The 12,898-nt window shown below is 39.0% G+C and overlaps 2 protein-coding genes across 4 annotated transcripts in view; both read right to left on the bottom strand.

The window, feature by feature from the left end:
• Positions 1-12,898, bottom strand: part of GTF3C3 (general transcription factor IIIC subunit 3) — a 170,410-nt gene that overhangs the window by 13,615 nt on the left and 143,897 nt on the right. The window lies entirely within an intron of this gene.
• Positions 1-12,898, bottom strand: part of HECW2 (HECT, C2 and WW domain containing E3 ubiquitin protein ligase 2) — a 160,953-nt gene that overhangs the window by 54,182 nt on the left and 93,873 nt on the right. For both annotated transcript variants that reach the window (XM_051787997.1, XM_051787998.1), the window contains 6 exons: positions 11,950-12,025; positions 9,982-10,151; positions 7,604-7,746; positions 4,205-4,305; positions 1,590-2,927; positions 192-287 (listed from right to left, as the gene is read on the bottom strand). In XM_051787997.1, the coding sequence (XP_051643957.1) occupies positions 192-287; positions 1,590-2,927; positions 4,205-4,305; positions 7,604-7,746; positions 9,982-10,151; positions 11,950-12,025 (1,924 nt within the window). The remainder of the gene's footprint in view (positions 1-191; positions 288-1,589; positions 2,928-4,204; positions 4,306-7,603; positions 7,747-9,981; positions 10,152-11,949; positions 12,026-12,898) is intronic.

Genomic DNA, 12,898 nt, shown 5'->3' with positions numbered 1-12,898 from the left:
TATCCTGAGAGTTTGCAGACTGAGCACAATGCCTTTTAAAATAACAGCATTAGACTTAATCATCATCACTCCTCACTTTGAACTTCTTAGCTGTTCATTCTCAGTTGTCACATTTAAAAAAGAAATGCAAGGAGATCTCAGTAATGAGATCCAGGCAGCTTATCCCCCAATTAAAGTATGAAGAACCTCACTTGGTGGTAGAGCCTCATCCACTCTCTGGTACCGGCTAACATCCTGACGTACCGAAGGCAGAGACCTCAAGGGCTGATGGCCATTGGCGGGAGAACCTGGAATCAGAAAACCCACAAATTATTTTTCAGTCAATGTGGGGAAGCCTCAGAGTTGCCTCTAAACTGAGCAAGACACGTTAAAGCTTCTGCAGGACTATGATATTTTAGAGTATATCTAAAAGTCATCTATTTGTGGGGTCAGAATAAGTTATGCTGACAGTTCTAGGAAAGTGATTTCTCTTGGATGTGCTTCAGTTCTGGTCCTGAACGTGTCATCCCTGGGATATGCCACATCTACCCGTGAGCAGCAGAAACCAGGGCACAGAAACAGCATGTGCCCGAGCCACATCCCAGGACAAAGCTTCACTTGGCCCACTCAGAAACACTCCTTACGAGTGGGAGGTGAAACTGTCCATTGACCTCCCTTGCTGCAGCCGCACTGATCTGCAAAACATGATGCAATCTGACAACTGATAAAGAGCATCCCAAATATCTAGAAAATGCTGTAAAGTATTGACAGTATTTGAAATAAATACCAAAAATTTTATCACCAAATCAATGAGCTGTCTATGAAGAGAAGGAATTAACAGATCCCAAAACTCTTGATATGTTATGAAAAAGAGGCATTCAGAAACCCACTTGATTAAATACACTTCAAACCCTGAAGAAACTGAACAGGTAATTGTTAAATGTGCTTGGAAACAATCCACTAGGGACACATTTCTACTTTCAGTGATTTTAGTGAGACAGAAAAATTTCAATTGTTAAAATAATTTTAAAATCAGTAAGAGTTTTACAACGTTAACTTGGGTAACACATTCCTCTCCTCTCAAGGTTCCAGTGTGCTAGGATGTGTCTACACAGAAAAGGAATTGGAAAGGGAAGATAAACAGCCTGAAGCATGACCAAAAAGCAATCCTTGTTCTTTTCCACTTTCTTTTGATTACCCTCATGTTTTAATGCTAATATATAAACATTCAAAAGCTAAGAGCCAAATATAAATTCTAATTTGCATTTCACATTTTGGGAGTTTTGTCCCTCCTCATTACCATTTGTATTAGTGAGGAGCATAATATTCTGGATTTCTTCCCTCCTCTTCATCCTGCTCACTACTCTCTTAAGAATTAAAATATATCTAATTTCAAAATAAACATGTTTTGGATATTTCAGGTTTGAATTTTTGTTACATCAAAAAACCTCAAGAGTCTCTTGAAGAAGGGAATAAATTCAAAGGAAAAATCTTGAAATATAATAAAAATGAGAAATTAATGATCTTTATTCTCAGACATTAATTTCTGCAGTATTTTTTTTACTGTCTGCATAAAGATCACTTCAGAAAGTGCCTCCTGAAGTCGTTACCTCCAGTAGCTCCTTCAAGCTGTGCTGTGGCACCCTCACAAGCTGCTGTGGCTCCTTCAGGTTCTTCCTCCTGAGACTGGTTGTGGGCAGCTGCTGCTTGCAGGCTTCTTCTTCTTTGCCAGATTTCTTCTGCTTCCTCTTGGTCTTGCAGTTCACCTGCCTCAGCCTCCTGTACTTCCTCCTGAGGTAACTGTACCGCAGGCAGAGAACCAGAAGCACTTGCAGAGTCCTGTGTTTCAGCACCTGGCTCAGCTCTAGCTGCATCAGTGGCACAAGCTCCCTCTTCCTCCTCCTGAGAAGAAAAGGCTGGAGTCTCAGGGAACCTGGCACTCTCACAGGAAGAACACCGCATTTCAACCGAGGAACGCCGCACAGTCGCGCTCTCGTTGCAGGAGCTGTCTGCCCCTTCCACGTCACTCTCCCCTTCCGGCCGGGTGCTGGCCTCGCTGAAGCTTTCTGTGCGAGCAGGGTCACTCTGCTCGGTTTCTGATGACAGCTGGGAAGGTTCAGACCCTTGATCAGTGGACTCCGTTTCACTAACACCCCTTCTGCTCCCACCAGCGGCATCAGCAGCTCCCGTGTCCGCAGTGCTGGGAGGCTGCTCTGCCTCCTGAGCGGCACACGACTCGCTGCCAGCCTGCTCTGCTGGTGCTTCGGTTTGGGAATCTGGAAGGCTTTCAGGTCCTGCAGACTGTGACGGCAGAAGCTCTGGGAGAGTCTCTTGCTGGTCATCAGCTGATGGCAAAGGAGCATCAGAGGCTGAAATGCTTTCATTCTCTGCAGGCCCTTGCACTACCTGATCTGATGAGGAACTCACACCATTTCTTTCAACATTTCTTGTAGCACCATTAAGCATTACTAAACCACCATCGTCTTCCAAGGAAGACGGAAAACCCAGGTCTTGATGTAGCTCATGCTCCTCTTCATCTGAGTCAATGTGAAGCATAGCATTAAGTCTAGTGTCAGTAGGGAAACTACTCCTCAGTTTTGGGGAGGCTCCACGTGGTCGGTCACCACAGGCAGATGTCCCTGGTCTGGGATGGTTATTGTGTTCTATTGCATCCAGATAATCATTTAGTGAGTCCTGGCGACCTCTGGTAGGTGATGATCTTGAAGCACCAGAGGTCAGCTCGTCCTGGTCGTTTTCCAGAGTCCTACTAGTCCTTAAAGAGTGCCTTAGGATTGCATCTCCAGAAGATTCCTCAAACACTGGACCATTGGAACACACTGTGGAAGTATCATGTCCTGCTGGCATGTCCTCATCATCAGAGGGGCTCCCCAAGTCTCCATTTACAGAGTTTGTTCCTAGCAAAGTGCCAACTGTTTCTGGTGAAGCATCTGCAGAGACAATAAAGACTGAATGTGAAACACAACGCAGCAACATACAGTTCATTCTCCTTTGTCTGCATCCCTGAAATCATTTAAAAATGCACATCTTTCAAGATGTTTGCTTATTTCAATTAGACAACTAAGGGAAGAAAATTCAATGAAAATATCAGAGGCATCTACAACATTGGAACAGCAATTTTCTCTGTGTAAGTCTGCACTATTTTGTAGGACACAGAAAGTGTGAAGTATGACTTTAAAGGACTCCCATTTTGCTTTCTAAGACAAAGCACTGACAAGCATCTTGCCAAACTGTCAATAAAGCCAGTGTCATAAATATGGAATCAATTTTTCACAATGTATTTCTCATTTCCAAAAGTAGGATTTACATAAAGCTAGTCACTGACACCAGTTGTCATCACACCCTTAGCAGCATGCAAACCAGCATCTGAGATCACATGAGGAGTCTCAAATTGTGTACAGATACCAAATTTTATACACAGCATTTATTTTGATTTAGTTTACAGGACTTTCCACTGTAAAGAATGGGAATCTACTTGCATAATGCATATTAGGTATGCTATGGTAATAACAAAATAATAGTCATAATAATATGGTAATACATACCAAAAGGAAACAAACATAAGCCACCTCACTTTAGAGACGAGATGGTGACAGCCCACATGGAAATCAGATGTGCATAGAGATGAACAACCCAGCTGTAAGTGTGCTTACAGCTAATTATTACAACTATTATTTTGCTAGTTCACTTCAGAACAGGACAAAAGGGAAATAAAGTAATTGCCAAATGAAAGCATTTATTCTCATAACCTAACAGATATTCTTGGCTCTAAGCAGGACAGAGTCCTGTGAAAGAGGAACAGGGCAAAGTGACCTGCATGTACACTAGAAGAGGAACAGAGCACAGGTAGAACCTTACTTGCAACTGCTTATCTCAGCCCAGGCTGTTAAAGACTGAAGAGAAACAGTGACTTTGATTACCCAACCCATCCCATAAAATGAGAATCATAAGCAGATTCATTTAGAATCAATCTAACAAATCAAAAACAATATGCCAAGTGTTGGGTGTTTTGGTATTACCATCTCCAAAGCAGTGCCTGACATATCTAAACACTGAATCCCAATAGAAAAAAATCTATAATAGAGGCACTGTACACAATCGAAAAAGTATATTATCTCTGCAAAACCAGAAAAGCCTAGACACAGAAATACATACAAACTCTCTCCATTCAACTATCTGGAGATCCAGATCATTGACAAATTCTCACCTTCGTGAACAGAAGATGTGATTTCCACTTTGAATTGGAGATACCCACTAACGTGATCAGCTGGGAGCCTTCTGCCAAGATTATAGCTGAGAACCTGGTCTCTGCAAAACCAAAGATATTGGGACTTTTAAATTTTAACCGGTTTTATTTTTCCAGTATTTTGTATCAGACACTCTTATCAGTTAAGTGACAGTGTGATAGGAGGTGATTTCTATTACAGTCTTAAAATCAGCCACATACTCTGGTTTGTATGGAACACTAACAATGGTGTAAAATATCTTTTGTTAACAGATAAAACAGCCTAACAAACTATTTTTTATCAATTCCAAATACACATTGTGCCCCACCATTTCTTACATGTCCCTAAATATCTTAAGTTCTAAAGAAACAAAACAGCAAAGGATCCCCCCTAACCTCCTCCTTCCCCCAAACCAAAATGTTTTATAACTAACAAAACCTTTCTGCCCCCTTGTGGTTTTTACTATATACAAAAGTCACAGATAGTCTCTTCATATTTTAGTTCTCACTCAATAAAGCACTTCTGCATTCTGATTTTGAAAAGCTATTAATGCTTAGATTTAACTTCAGATACATTCTTAAGAGTTATTGAATTCAGTGGGACTCAGATTTGATTAGACATTTGTATCAGCTTGAGACTTAGGATCAGATCCTAGGCTATACATTCTTATTTAGGCACAGCCAGAATTCACAGCCTCAGCCCCCCTCAGCACATCTGGGGAAGCTGAAGGGAGAAGAGGGAGCTACTGAAGACCTCCCCAGGAAATTACTGTTATTTATGCGTATAATTTTATACTGGTATAAACCACCTCTCCTTTACTGGGAGCACTCCTAGTGCAAAATGAGTAACAGACTAAAACAAATGCAGCTATTATTGAAATAAGTTGCAGCTGTTGGCTTAAACTTTGAGCAAAAGAAGCCCTGAGTGGACACAATAAGGCAAAGCAGCCTCCTCTCCCCATGCTGCTCTACAGCCCTCAGAACACTAAACTATTACAGTAGTTTCTCCAGGACCTGTCACAGATTCATCACTCTGTATGTGATGAATGTGATGGTGTGATGCATGTGAACTCATCTACAATTCTTCATCTAGACATTTGAGGTTTCCACAGCTTTTATACTACTCTAGGCCACTCCAGATTAGAAGAAGCCATGGCATGAATGATGCCTTCTCTGTATTCAGCTGAATCAATTCTAGGTGATTCTCATGGTCATTTATCGTGTCTTCCAGGAAATAAAAAGCCACTGGCCACTTCATTACACACACTTGTGAGCTATGATGACAGATAAAAGTGGGGCAGAATTTCAGTTCAGTCTGTCTAAAAGTGGCTGGTTCTGCATTTCACATTTTCATTCATATAACCAGAATGATGGTGTTATGCTTGCTTAACCAAAAACAAAGTGCAAGAGAATTAGCAGTTGGTTGTACATTTGGTACATTTCTACTTCATGTCTATATTAACCACTACTTTACTTTGCAAAACCTTCTGTGAAATACTGTCTATCTTTACACAGAAATTGTAAATGGACAAATATATTACTGAAGAAAAGGCAAAACCATTTTAATGTCAGTTCTAACAGCAGTATGGTAAACCAAGCAAATACTTACCTATATTTATTATACTGCCTTTCCTTTCCTAAAAAGATTTGATATATCACATATACAGAACAGAAGTATGGAGAAGAAAACAGGAAATGTCTTCCAGAACAACGGTTTGAAAAAACACAGACAAGAACTGATGAACACAGCAAATGGGTAATTTTCAGAAATCACAGCCCTAGGAATCCCAGAGCAGAGAAACATTTTGGTGTTTAGCAAAATGTTGCTAAAACATTTGGTGTTTAGCACAGGAATAAACACCCTGTGCTAGGTTTTGAAACCAGCCTGTATCACAGTGCTATTTTTGAGTGTATAGCAGTGTGCAAATTTATTAGAAAAAGCTGCTTGCTCAACTAAATACAATTTGTTGAAACTCAAAGGTGAAGCATTTCTTAGAAAAGTTAGATTGTATATACACCTGCACTGCTCTTGGATACCGCTACAGAAAAAAATGGGCAGGTTTTTTTAAAAATGTTTTTTAATAAAATCTATATCAGAATGCACTATGAAAATTTTAAGCTACTCTTACAATTTTATTCTTACTTTACTTACCAGTGTAAACACTACTTTGGAAACTTAAAGCTGAAAACTGTTTTCAAATTGAATTTGATTTTCTCCATTTATGCAACTTGTTACTTTGATGGGAATATCTGTGAAAAAGGAGGCCAGCTGATTATATCCTGATTTTTGTGCAAAAGTGTGATGATACTGCCATGCTCTTAAGCTTTCAGGGAAGAATATATACATTTTATTTCACCATCGTTCCTCATTGGCCTCATCCAGCAGCTTTTTTAATTAAGGGAGACACATTAACTTTAGCAGACTTGGAGTCAGGGCCTATAGAAAATGCACTCGAATAATTCAGTTCCTCCCATTGTCTTTCAAGGAACTCTTCTAATTTGTCAAACAGAGCAAATATATGCAAATAGATGTTAACAAAACAATACCCTCTACACTTACTGCTGTCCTGAATGTAAATGACACTTCTGCACACATCTCCTGCAGACCTGGTTTCACACCTGCAATGCACCACAGTGCCTAATTACCAAGTCTCAAGCTCTTCTCAGTGCATATGGAGGTATGAAGGCCTCATTGGATCACCCACCTGGGAATGCTACAGTTCCCTCCAGTAACCATCATAAGGCATAAACCATCTTAAAAGTTTCTAAGTGACTTGCATCTTTGTACCAGAACAGTTAGCTATCAAAACATGAACAGAATTTTTTTTCAGTAGCACAACAGGTGAATTTTGAGTCCCATCAATGTGCTATTCATAGCAAAAGGCAATTTTAATTGCATAGTACCAAGAGCACTCTCGAAAATAAGGGGTCACAGCCTGCAGTGCTGGCCAATTAGCTGAAAGGATAGTAAATCTCTGATTATTGAACCAATCATTAAAAATATTTGAACTGCAAAAGAAGTCAGTCAATAAAACCCGCTCCTTCTAAAAAATTTGCACACAATCATGTGTGTGATAATGCCTTGCTTCTGGACTACTTAGCCCAAGGGTAACACTTTTTGTGAGAATAACATTTTTTATGTAAAGAAATATAGACACACAAACAGAAATATGTGTATATGCATTCAGGACGAGGTTAGAAATATTAACATTTTCCAGTCAGGCAATAAAGTTATTAATTTACTACTAAATTTCTTACTACAAATGTAGTTAAAATTTGATGGTCTGTGCCAGTAAGCCAGAAAGGTTACTCTGTGCCAGTATCCCGGATGCTGAGTCTTCCTGATCAAAACAAGTTAGCATTAAGAATCTATTACTTTACCCAATTGCATGTCTCTCCAATAGTCTCTGGACTGGTATGGTTAACTTCCCAAGAAAGCGCTTGATGATCGGACGGCTCTTGGCAAATTTGTCTTTAACCTCAATTTCCAGGACATCCGTTAGAAGTGCAACAAAAGAATATTTCTGGAAGGAAACAACATATTTGATATCGTATCAATACACCTTTATTCAGAAAGTATGTACCAAAGTGCTAGCTACGTGCAGTGAACTCCAAAAGTAATGACTGATGACAGCCCTTTCCCTATTGCAAAGTAATGTCAACATCACTTATTAAGCACTGTATTTTTTCATATGTCACCAGCTTTTTACTGTTACCCATAACCTTTTTACTGTTACCCATAACCTTTTACCTGTTTCTTGAAAAGAACTGTCCAGTAAGAAACTGCACCAGGTAAAAGCACTTTCAGGGTCTAGGTCAGAAAGGAGAAAGCCATGTATCCTACTGCTTTCTTTCATTTGCATAGTAGGAAGCAAAAACAGAAGGAAACTTTGCTGTACTCTGTCAGGTTATGGAAGAGTAGCCAGGCCAATGAAGGAAGAAGAAAGTAAGTGTCTCACTCCAAGCTCTGCTTGGAAGAACTTCCCTTCCAACACCATTCTTTGCATTAAATTTTGCATGCACTGAGAGGAAGTTAAAAGGGCAGTGTGGATATACAGAATATATACAGATATATATTCAGATGCAGTGTAACTAAAGGAGAAGAATTTTCTATGGAGTTTTCCCCCAGCATTCAAAAGTGTTCTCAGTAAATTCCCACAGAAACTTTTCCTGCACTTGCAGCCTTTAAACAACATGGTTCTAATTTACAGAAGACTTCTTGATGTCTGGTAATATCACAGTTACTCTCTTCATTCTCCTACCTTTCCCTACAAGGGGAAAAGGTAGCCAAAAATGTATTGAATAAGAAACAAAAGGAGGAACTCTTCAGTTCAGCTGCAGACATCAGATAAAAATATTCAAAAAAAGCAATTAAACTGGGTCAGGAATAAAAACACTTCCTCATGCTGGCACAACTATCAGAGCTGGATTCCTGTGATAAACAGAACTTAAAAAATTGTCATTCTCAGTTTGCTATAATATTGCAAATTATTTTGCAGAAAGTATTAGATGGAAAACAGGATCAATTCTGCACCACTAGGACAGCATATGTAATGGGATCATATCTGCTGTTGTCAGAGCATTGCTACAGGGAAGATACAGCAGCTAAAGCAAGCTGATACAGTGTGTGCACCACTGAATATTATCACTTTTCTAATAAGCTTCAAAACCAAGGAGAACTGGGGGAGAAAAAAGGGGATAAAATAAGAGTAAATTTTCTTTCTAACTACTGTATAGATGGATGGACAGAGAGAAGGATGAAGTATCAATTTAGAGATCAGAACTCTGATTTTTCTTTTTTTTTAAGATTTTAAGACTTTGGCACATCTACAGTCTGTCCCACAACCAAGCACCCCAGAGGAGTGCTAATGCTGGCCCTGCTCTGTTCTACTTTACTGCTTGTTTGGTTTGATCGTGATTTGTGGGAACATTTTCCAAAGCCTGCTCAATTTTCATCTTCCTAAAGAACACATTAACATTCATCACAGTACAGGCATCATTAGAAAACAGTCACAGATGAAGAAGGCTGCCTGCCAGTCCTGAAAGTGTTGTGTCAGTACTTTCACCTTGTTTCCCACATAAACATTTATCCTCAAAAGCACAGCCTGGCTCTTCTGCACTCAGTGACAATTGTTGGACTGAGTTCTTTCTCTGAGATCTGAACACTTCACCCAAAACAGACACATATAGAAAAGTGGCTTCTGCCAGACTGCCTTTTCCCCCCCTCCTTGCTGAGTGGTGCTGTAATGCTTCCCTGGGTTTTCTGTCCTACAGCAGTGCAAGCAGGGGCTACACCAAAGAGCATCCCCTCTGCCTGACAGAACTGAAAGCCTGCCACCTGCTATGCATAATGAAAATATCATTTCCAAATGAACAGTTGTTGCAATCACTGAACATAAATGCTCATATACCGTAACTTTCCTTAAAGGGTCTTCTCACAACATATAATCCATTTTAATTAATTTATTTTTGCATTTTCAAGAAATCTACAGGGCAGCTAAGCAAGTTCAGCCCTTTTTTAGCAGAGAAGGGAATGAAAACCTCACAGCAGTGCAGCTTAAATACACAGCTTTAATACACAGATGATACCTCTCCACCAACAGGGTTCCTAAAATTACTACAATTACTGTGTCAGTTTAAATAACTAGCTACAAAATAAGCTCACAACTTTCAGAGGGTAAGGACTAATGCATGAAGAGAAAATGCAAGCCTGATACACTCCATCAGCTGGCAGACAGCTCTCAAAAGGGATGCATTACCTCTCTGTGCCAAACAGGATTAGTCGTGTTACTGATGATAGTCGACCTTCTCTCCTGGCCATGATGAGCAAAAGTAGGAAATGTACTTTTCTTGCCTGGCTGAATGGACATCTTTAGATAAGGATCAGGGTTGAAGAACATGCCTTTTTTAAGTCCAGCTGCTCTAATATCTACAAAGCAAAACAAGAAGGAAGGAATTGAGTAAATTAATGCCAGTTCACAAAGTTGCGTATTCCTAAAATATTACCCAGGAAATCAATTCACTATAAATTACTAAATAAAGCAACTTAAAATTACTCATACACTAACTGAATCCACTGTACAGCAGGAAATCAAGTGTTTTCCCAAAAGAATATAAGGAACAAAGGTATCAATATCCTCATTTACATTTTAGCCCACAGTTATTTGTAAAATGAAAAGCATAAACTTGTAGCTCACCTACAAATACTTTCCTCAGTAAGGCATGTAAGGTATTTCCACTCAAAGAATGAAAAGAAAGACAGAACTCCCCCAAAATAAATCACACAATACTTGTTTTGTTTCTGGGTAAGGAGAAGAGATAAAAAACTGTATGGGAGGTAATGTAGTGAACTCAAACTTTCTCAAAGTTCAGTCTTTGATAAATGTAAAATCAATGTAAATATCAAGTCTGCACTGGAATATGATGCCCACTTTCTCCCAACCCATAAGAAGATCACCTATCTCAAATAAAAGGAGGCAAAGTTTTCTGAAAAAGCTGCTTTCTTCCTATGGAAACCTCAGAACTGCAGCCCTTGCAACTTGCAATAATAAACAGTAATTTCCTCAGAAGCATATTCTCATGACTAAGGACTTCAATGATAGTGCAGGCTTCAACAATAAGAAAAAGGAAGAGTGGGTTTTTTCTATAATAGTAGATTTTAAGCTTAACTGTAAAATATTTCTCTGTAGGTTTGCTAAAGCACAAGACTTTTGTGTTTTTCTCCATTAGGTACTATGGCATGCAGTCTTCATGACTAACACAACTGGCACATACAATTTATACATGTAGGCAAAATTCACTGCACTAAAATTGTCATGCCTGTGGATTCGGTAAAAAAAGGAATACTACCTAATATCCAGAATTAAGCCACACGTTAGAAACATGATGAAATAAAGAGTAATTTGCAAATGAAGAACCAAAAGCCTTACAGGAAACATGTCACAGATCGATCAGTCAATACACCTTTCAAAATAATTTTGTATGACTCCTCACAATGAGTCATAACCATCTATTAAAAAAACAAGTTTTTCAGAATTCAAAAAACAATTATTTGTAAAATATTCCAAGTGAGTCTGTACGACTTATCAGCTCTATCTCAGCTAACTGCTGAAAGGCCATTTCAAAATGCAGTGGGTTTTTCTGCTCTACCTCTACTATCTCTAAATGTTTTCATTGTCAGCTCTTCAAGATTCAGAAGCAAATTTCATCTGTCTATGATCAAGCTGAACATGCCTTAGTCTCACACAAGACTTCCCTGGAATAAAGTGTTAATCAAAACAAGTGAAGCTGGTAGACTGCACCCCTACACCTATTTCTCTGTAGTGACAGCTTAGCTCTGTTACAAGTAAAGATTTTTTTTTTTTTTCTAAACCATCATTTGCAGCTATTGTTTTTTTTAAAGTGATGGAACCAGTTTGCATTTTAGTTAGAGGTTATGTTTTCCACTCTTAATCTGAGAGGAACTGTCCCATGTGCAAACTGGAAATTTCTCCAAGTTTTTCATGCTGGGATCCATCAAATCCATTTTTTCACTCCTGGAGATTCGTGATTCTGGCTGGTTTTCAACAAACAGAAGTTCTAAAGAAATGACACCTTTCAAGCCACTAGAGTGTGCTCCTACAGAGGCTAATGAAGAAAAGAGTTCCGTCTTTGATGTTATTTAGAACAGCAATTTACTTTCTTTTTTAACAATAATTTGTCAAACACAGAGTAGTGTTGTTTCTTACCTGATAGGGTAAAGCTGACTAACTTCCTAGAGTGCTGGGCTCCAGAAGCACCTTCATCCGTGCCTTCTACTCCCATCTGAAGAGAAGAAAAAAAAAAGTTTTCATCTGCTTTGTACATGCTTGAGGATGATAAGGCAGTTTTAGGTAGCATGCCAGGGAAGGATCTGACAAACTACTGCCTATTACCACAGACAGGCTCAGCTACAGCATTTGTTTATAGCAAAATATCTATTATTTATGCCACACAGTGATAATACACCAGTAGCTCAAATCTTCCAAACAGGACACGTACAGGCTAATACACATGCAGACACTGTTAATCAGAAAAAAACTGCACTTTTTTACAAGTTTCCCTTTTGTAAAATAAGAAAAACAGTATGGATTTTCAATACATACCAAAGCACTGAGCCGGCCAGTGACAGAATATGGAACTTTTGTCACTTTCCACAAATAGATAATTTAGTGTGCAACAAAAAAAAGCAAAGAGATCAAAGAGAGACTAACAAAAGCCTTCAGATCTGTGAACAAAAGCTCCTCTTAAAGAGAAAAGTGCATCAGATATCTAAATATAAACATGGTCTAAAAGCTTATGCTTCACGGATTTTTAGGTTTGGTTTCTACTGAAATCCCTTGCTAGGTAAAGCACTACTTCAGAATAAAAAGTTCCTCATGTATTAATGTCTATCTCTTTCAACTAGCAGAAGAATTTGTCTTTCAAGACAGAGGAGATGTGCATCCAGCTGAATAATCTATCATGGAGACATCAATGGAGCTATCTTTAAAGACAAATGGTTCCCCAGGCAGGCACTGCACTCATTCCCAGGCAGAAGAGGTGACACAGAAAAAGTTTCAGCCAAACACAGCACTGGGGATTAATACCAGTGATAGAACAGAGCCATCTGATCCATAGAATGATTAAATAAAATAAGCTGAATAAAAATTCACACAC

This window comes from Manacus candei, unplaced genomic scaffold (genome assembly GCF_025592945.1).
Source record: "Manacus candei isolate 608988 ecotype Guabito, Panama unplaced genomic scaffold, ASM2559294v1 h1tg000023l, whole genome shotgun sequence".
NCBI classification, from domain to species: Eukaryota; Metazoa; Chordata; class Aves; order Passeriformes; family Pipridae; genus Manacus; species Manacus candei.
The sequence above is the reverse complement of the archived record's forward strand: the minus strand, read 5'-3'. Positions and strand labels throughout refer to the sequence as shown.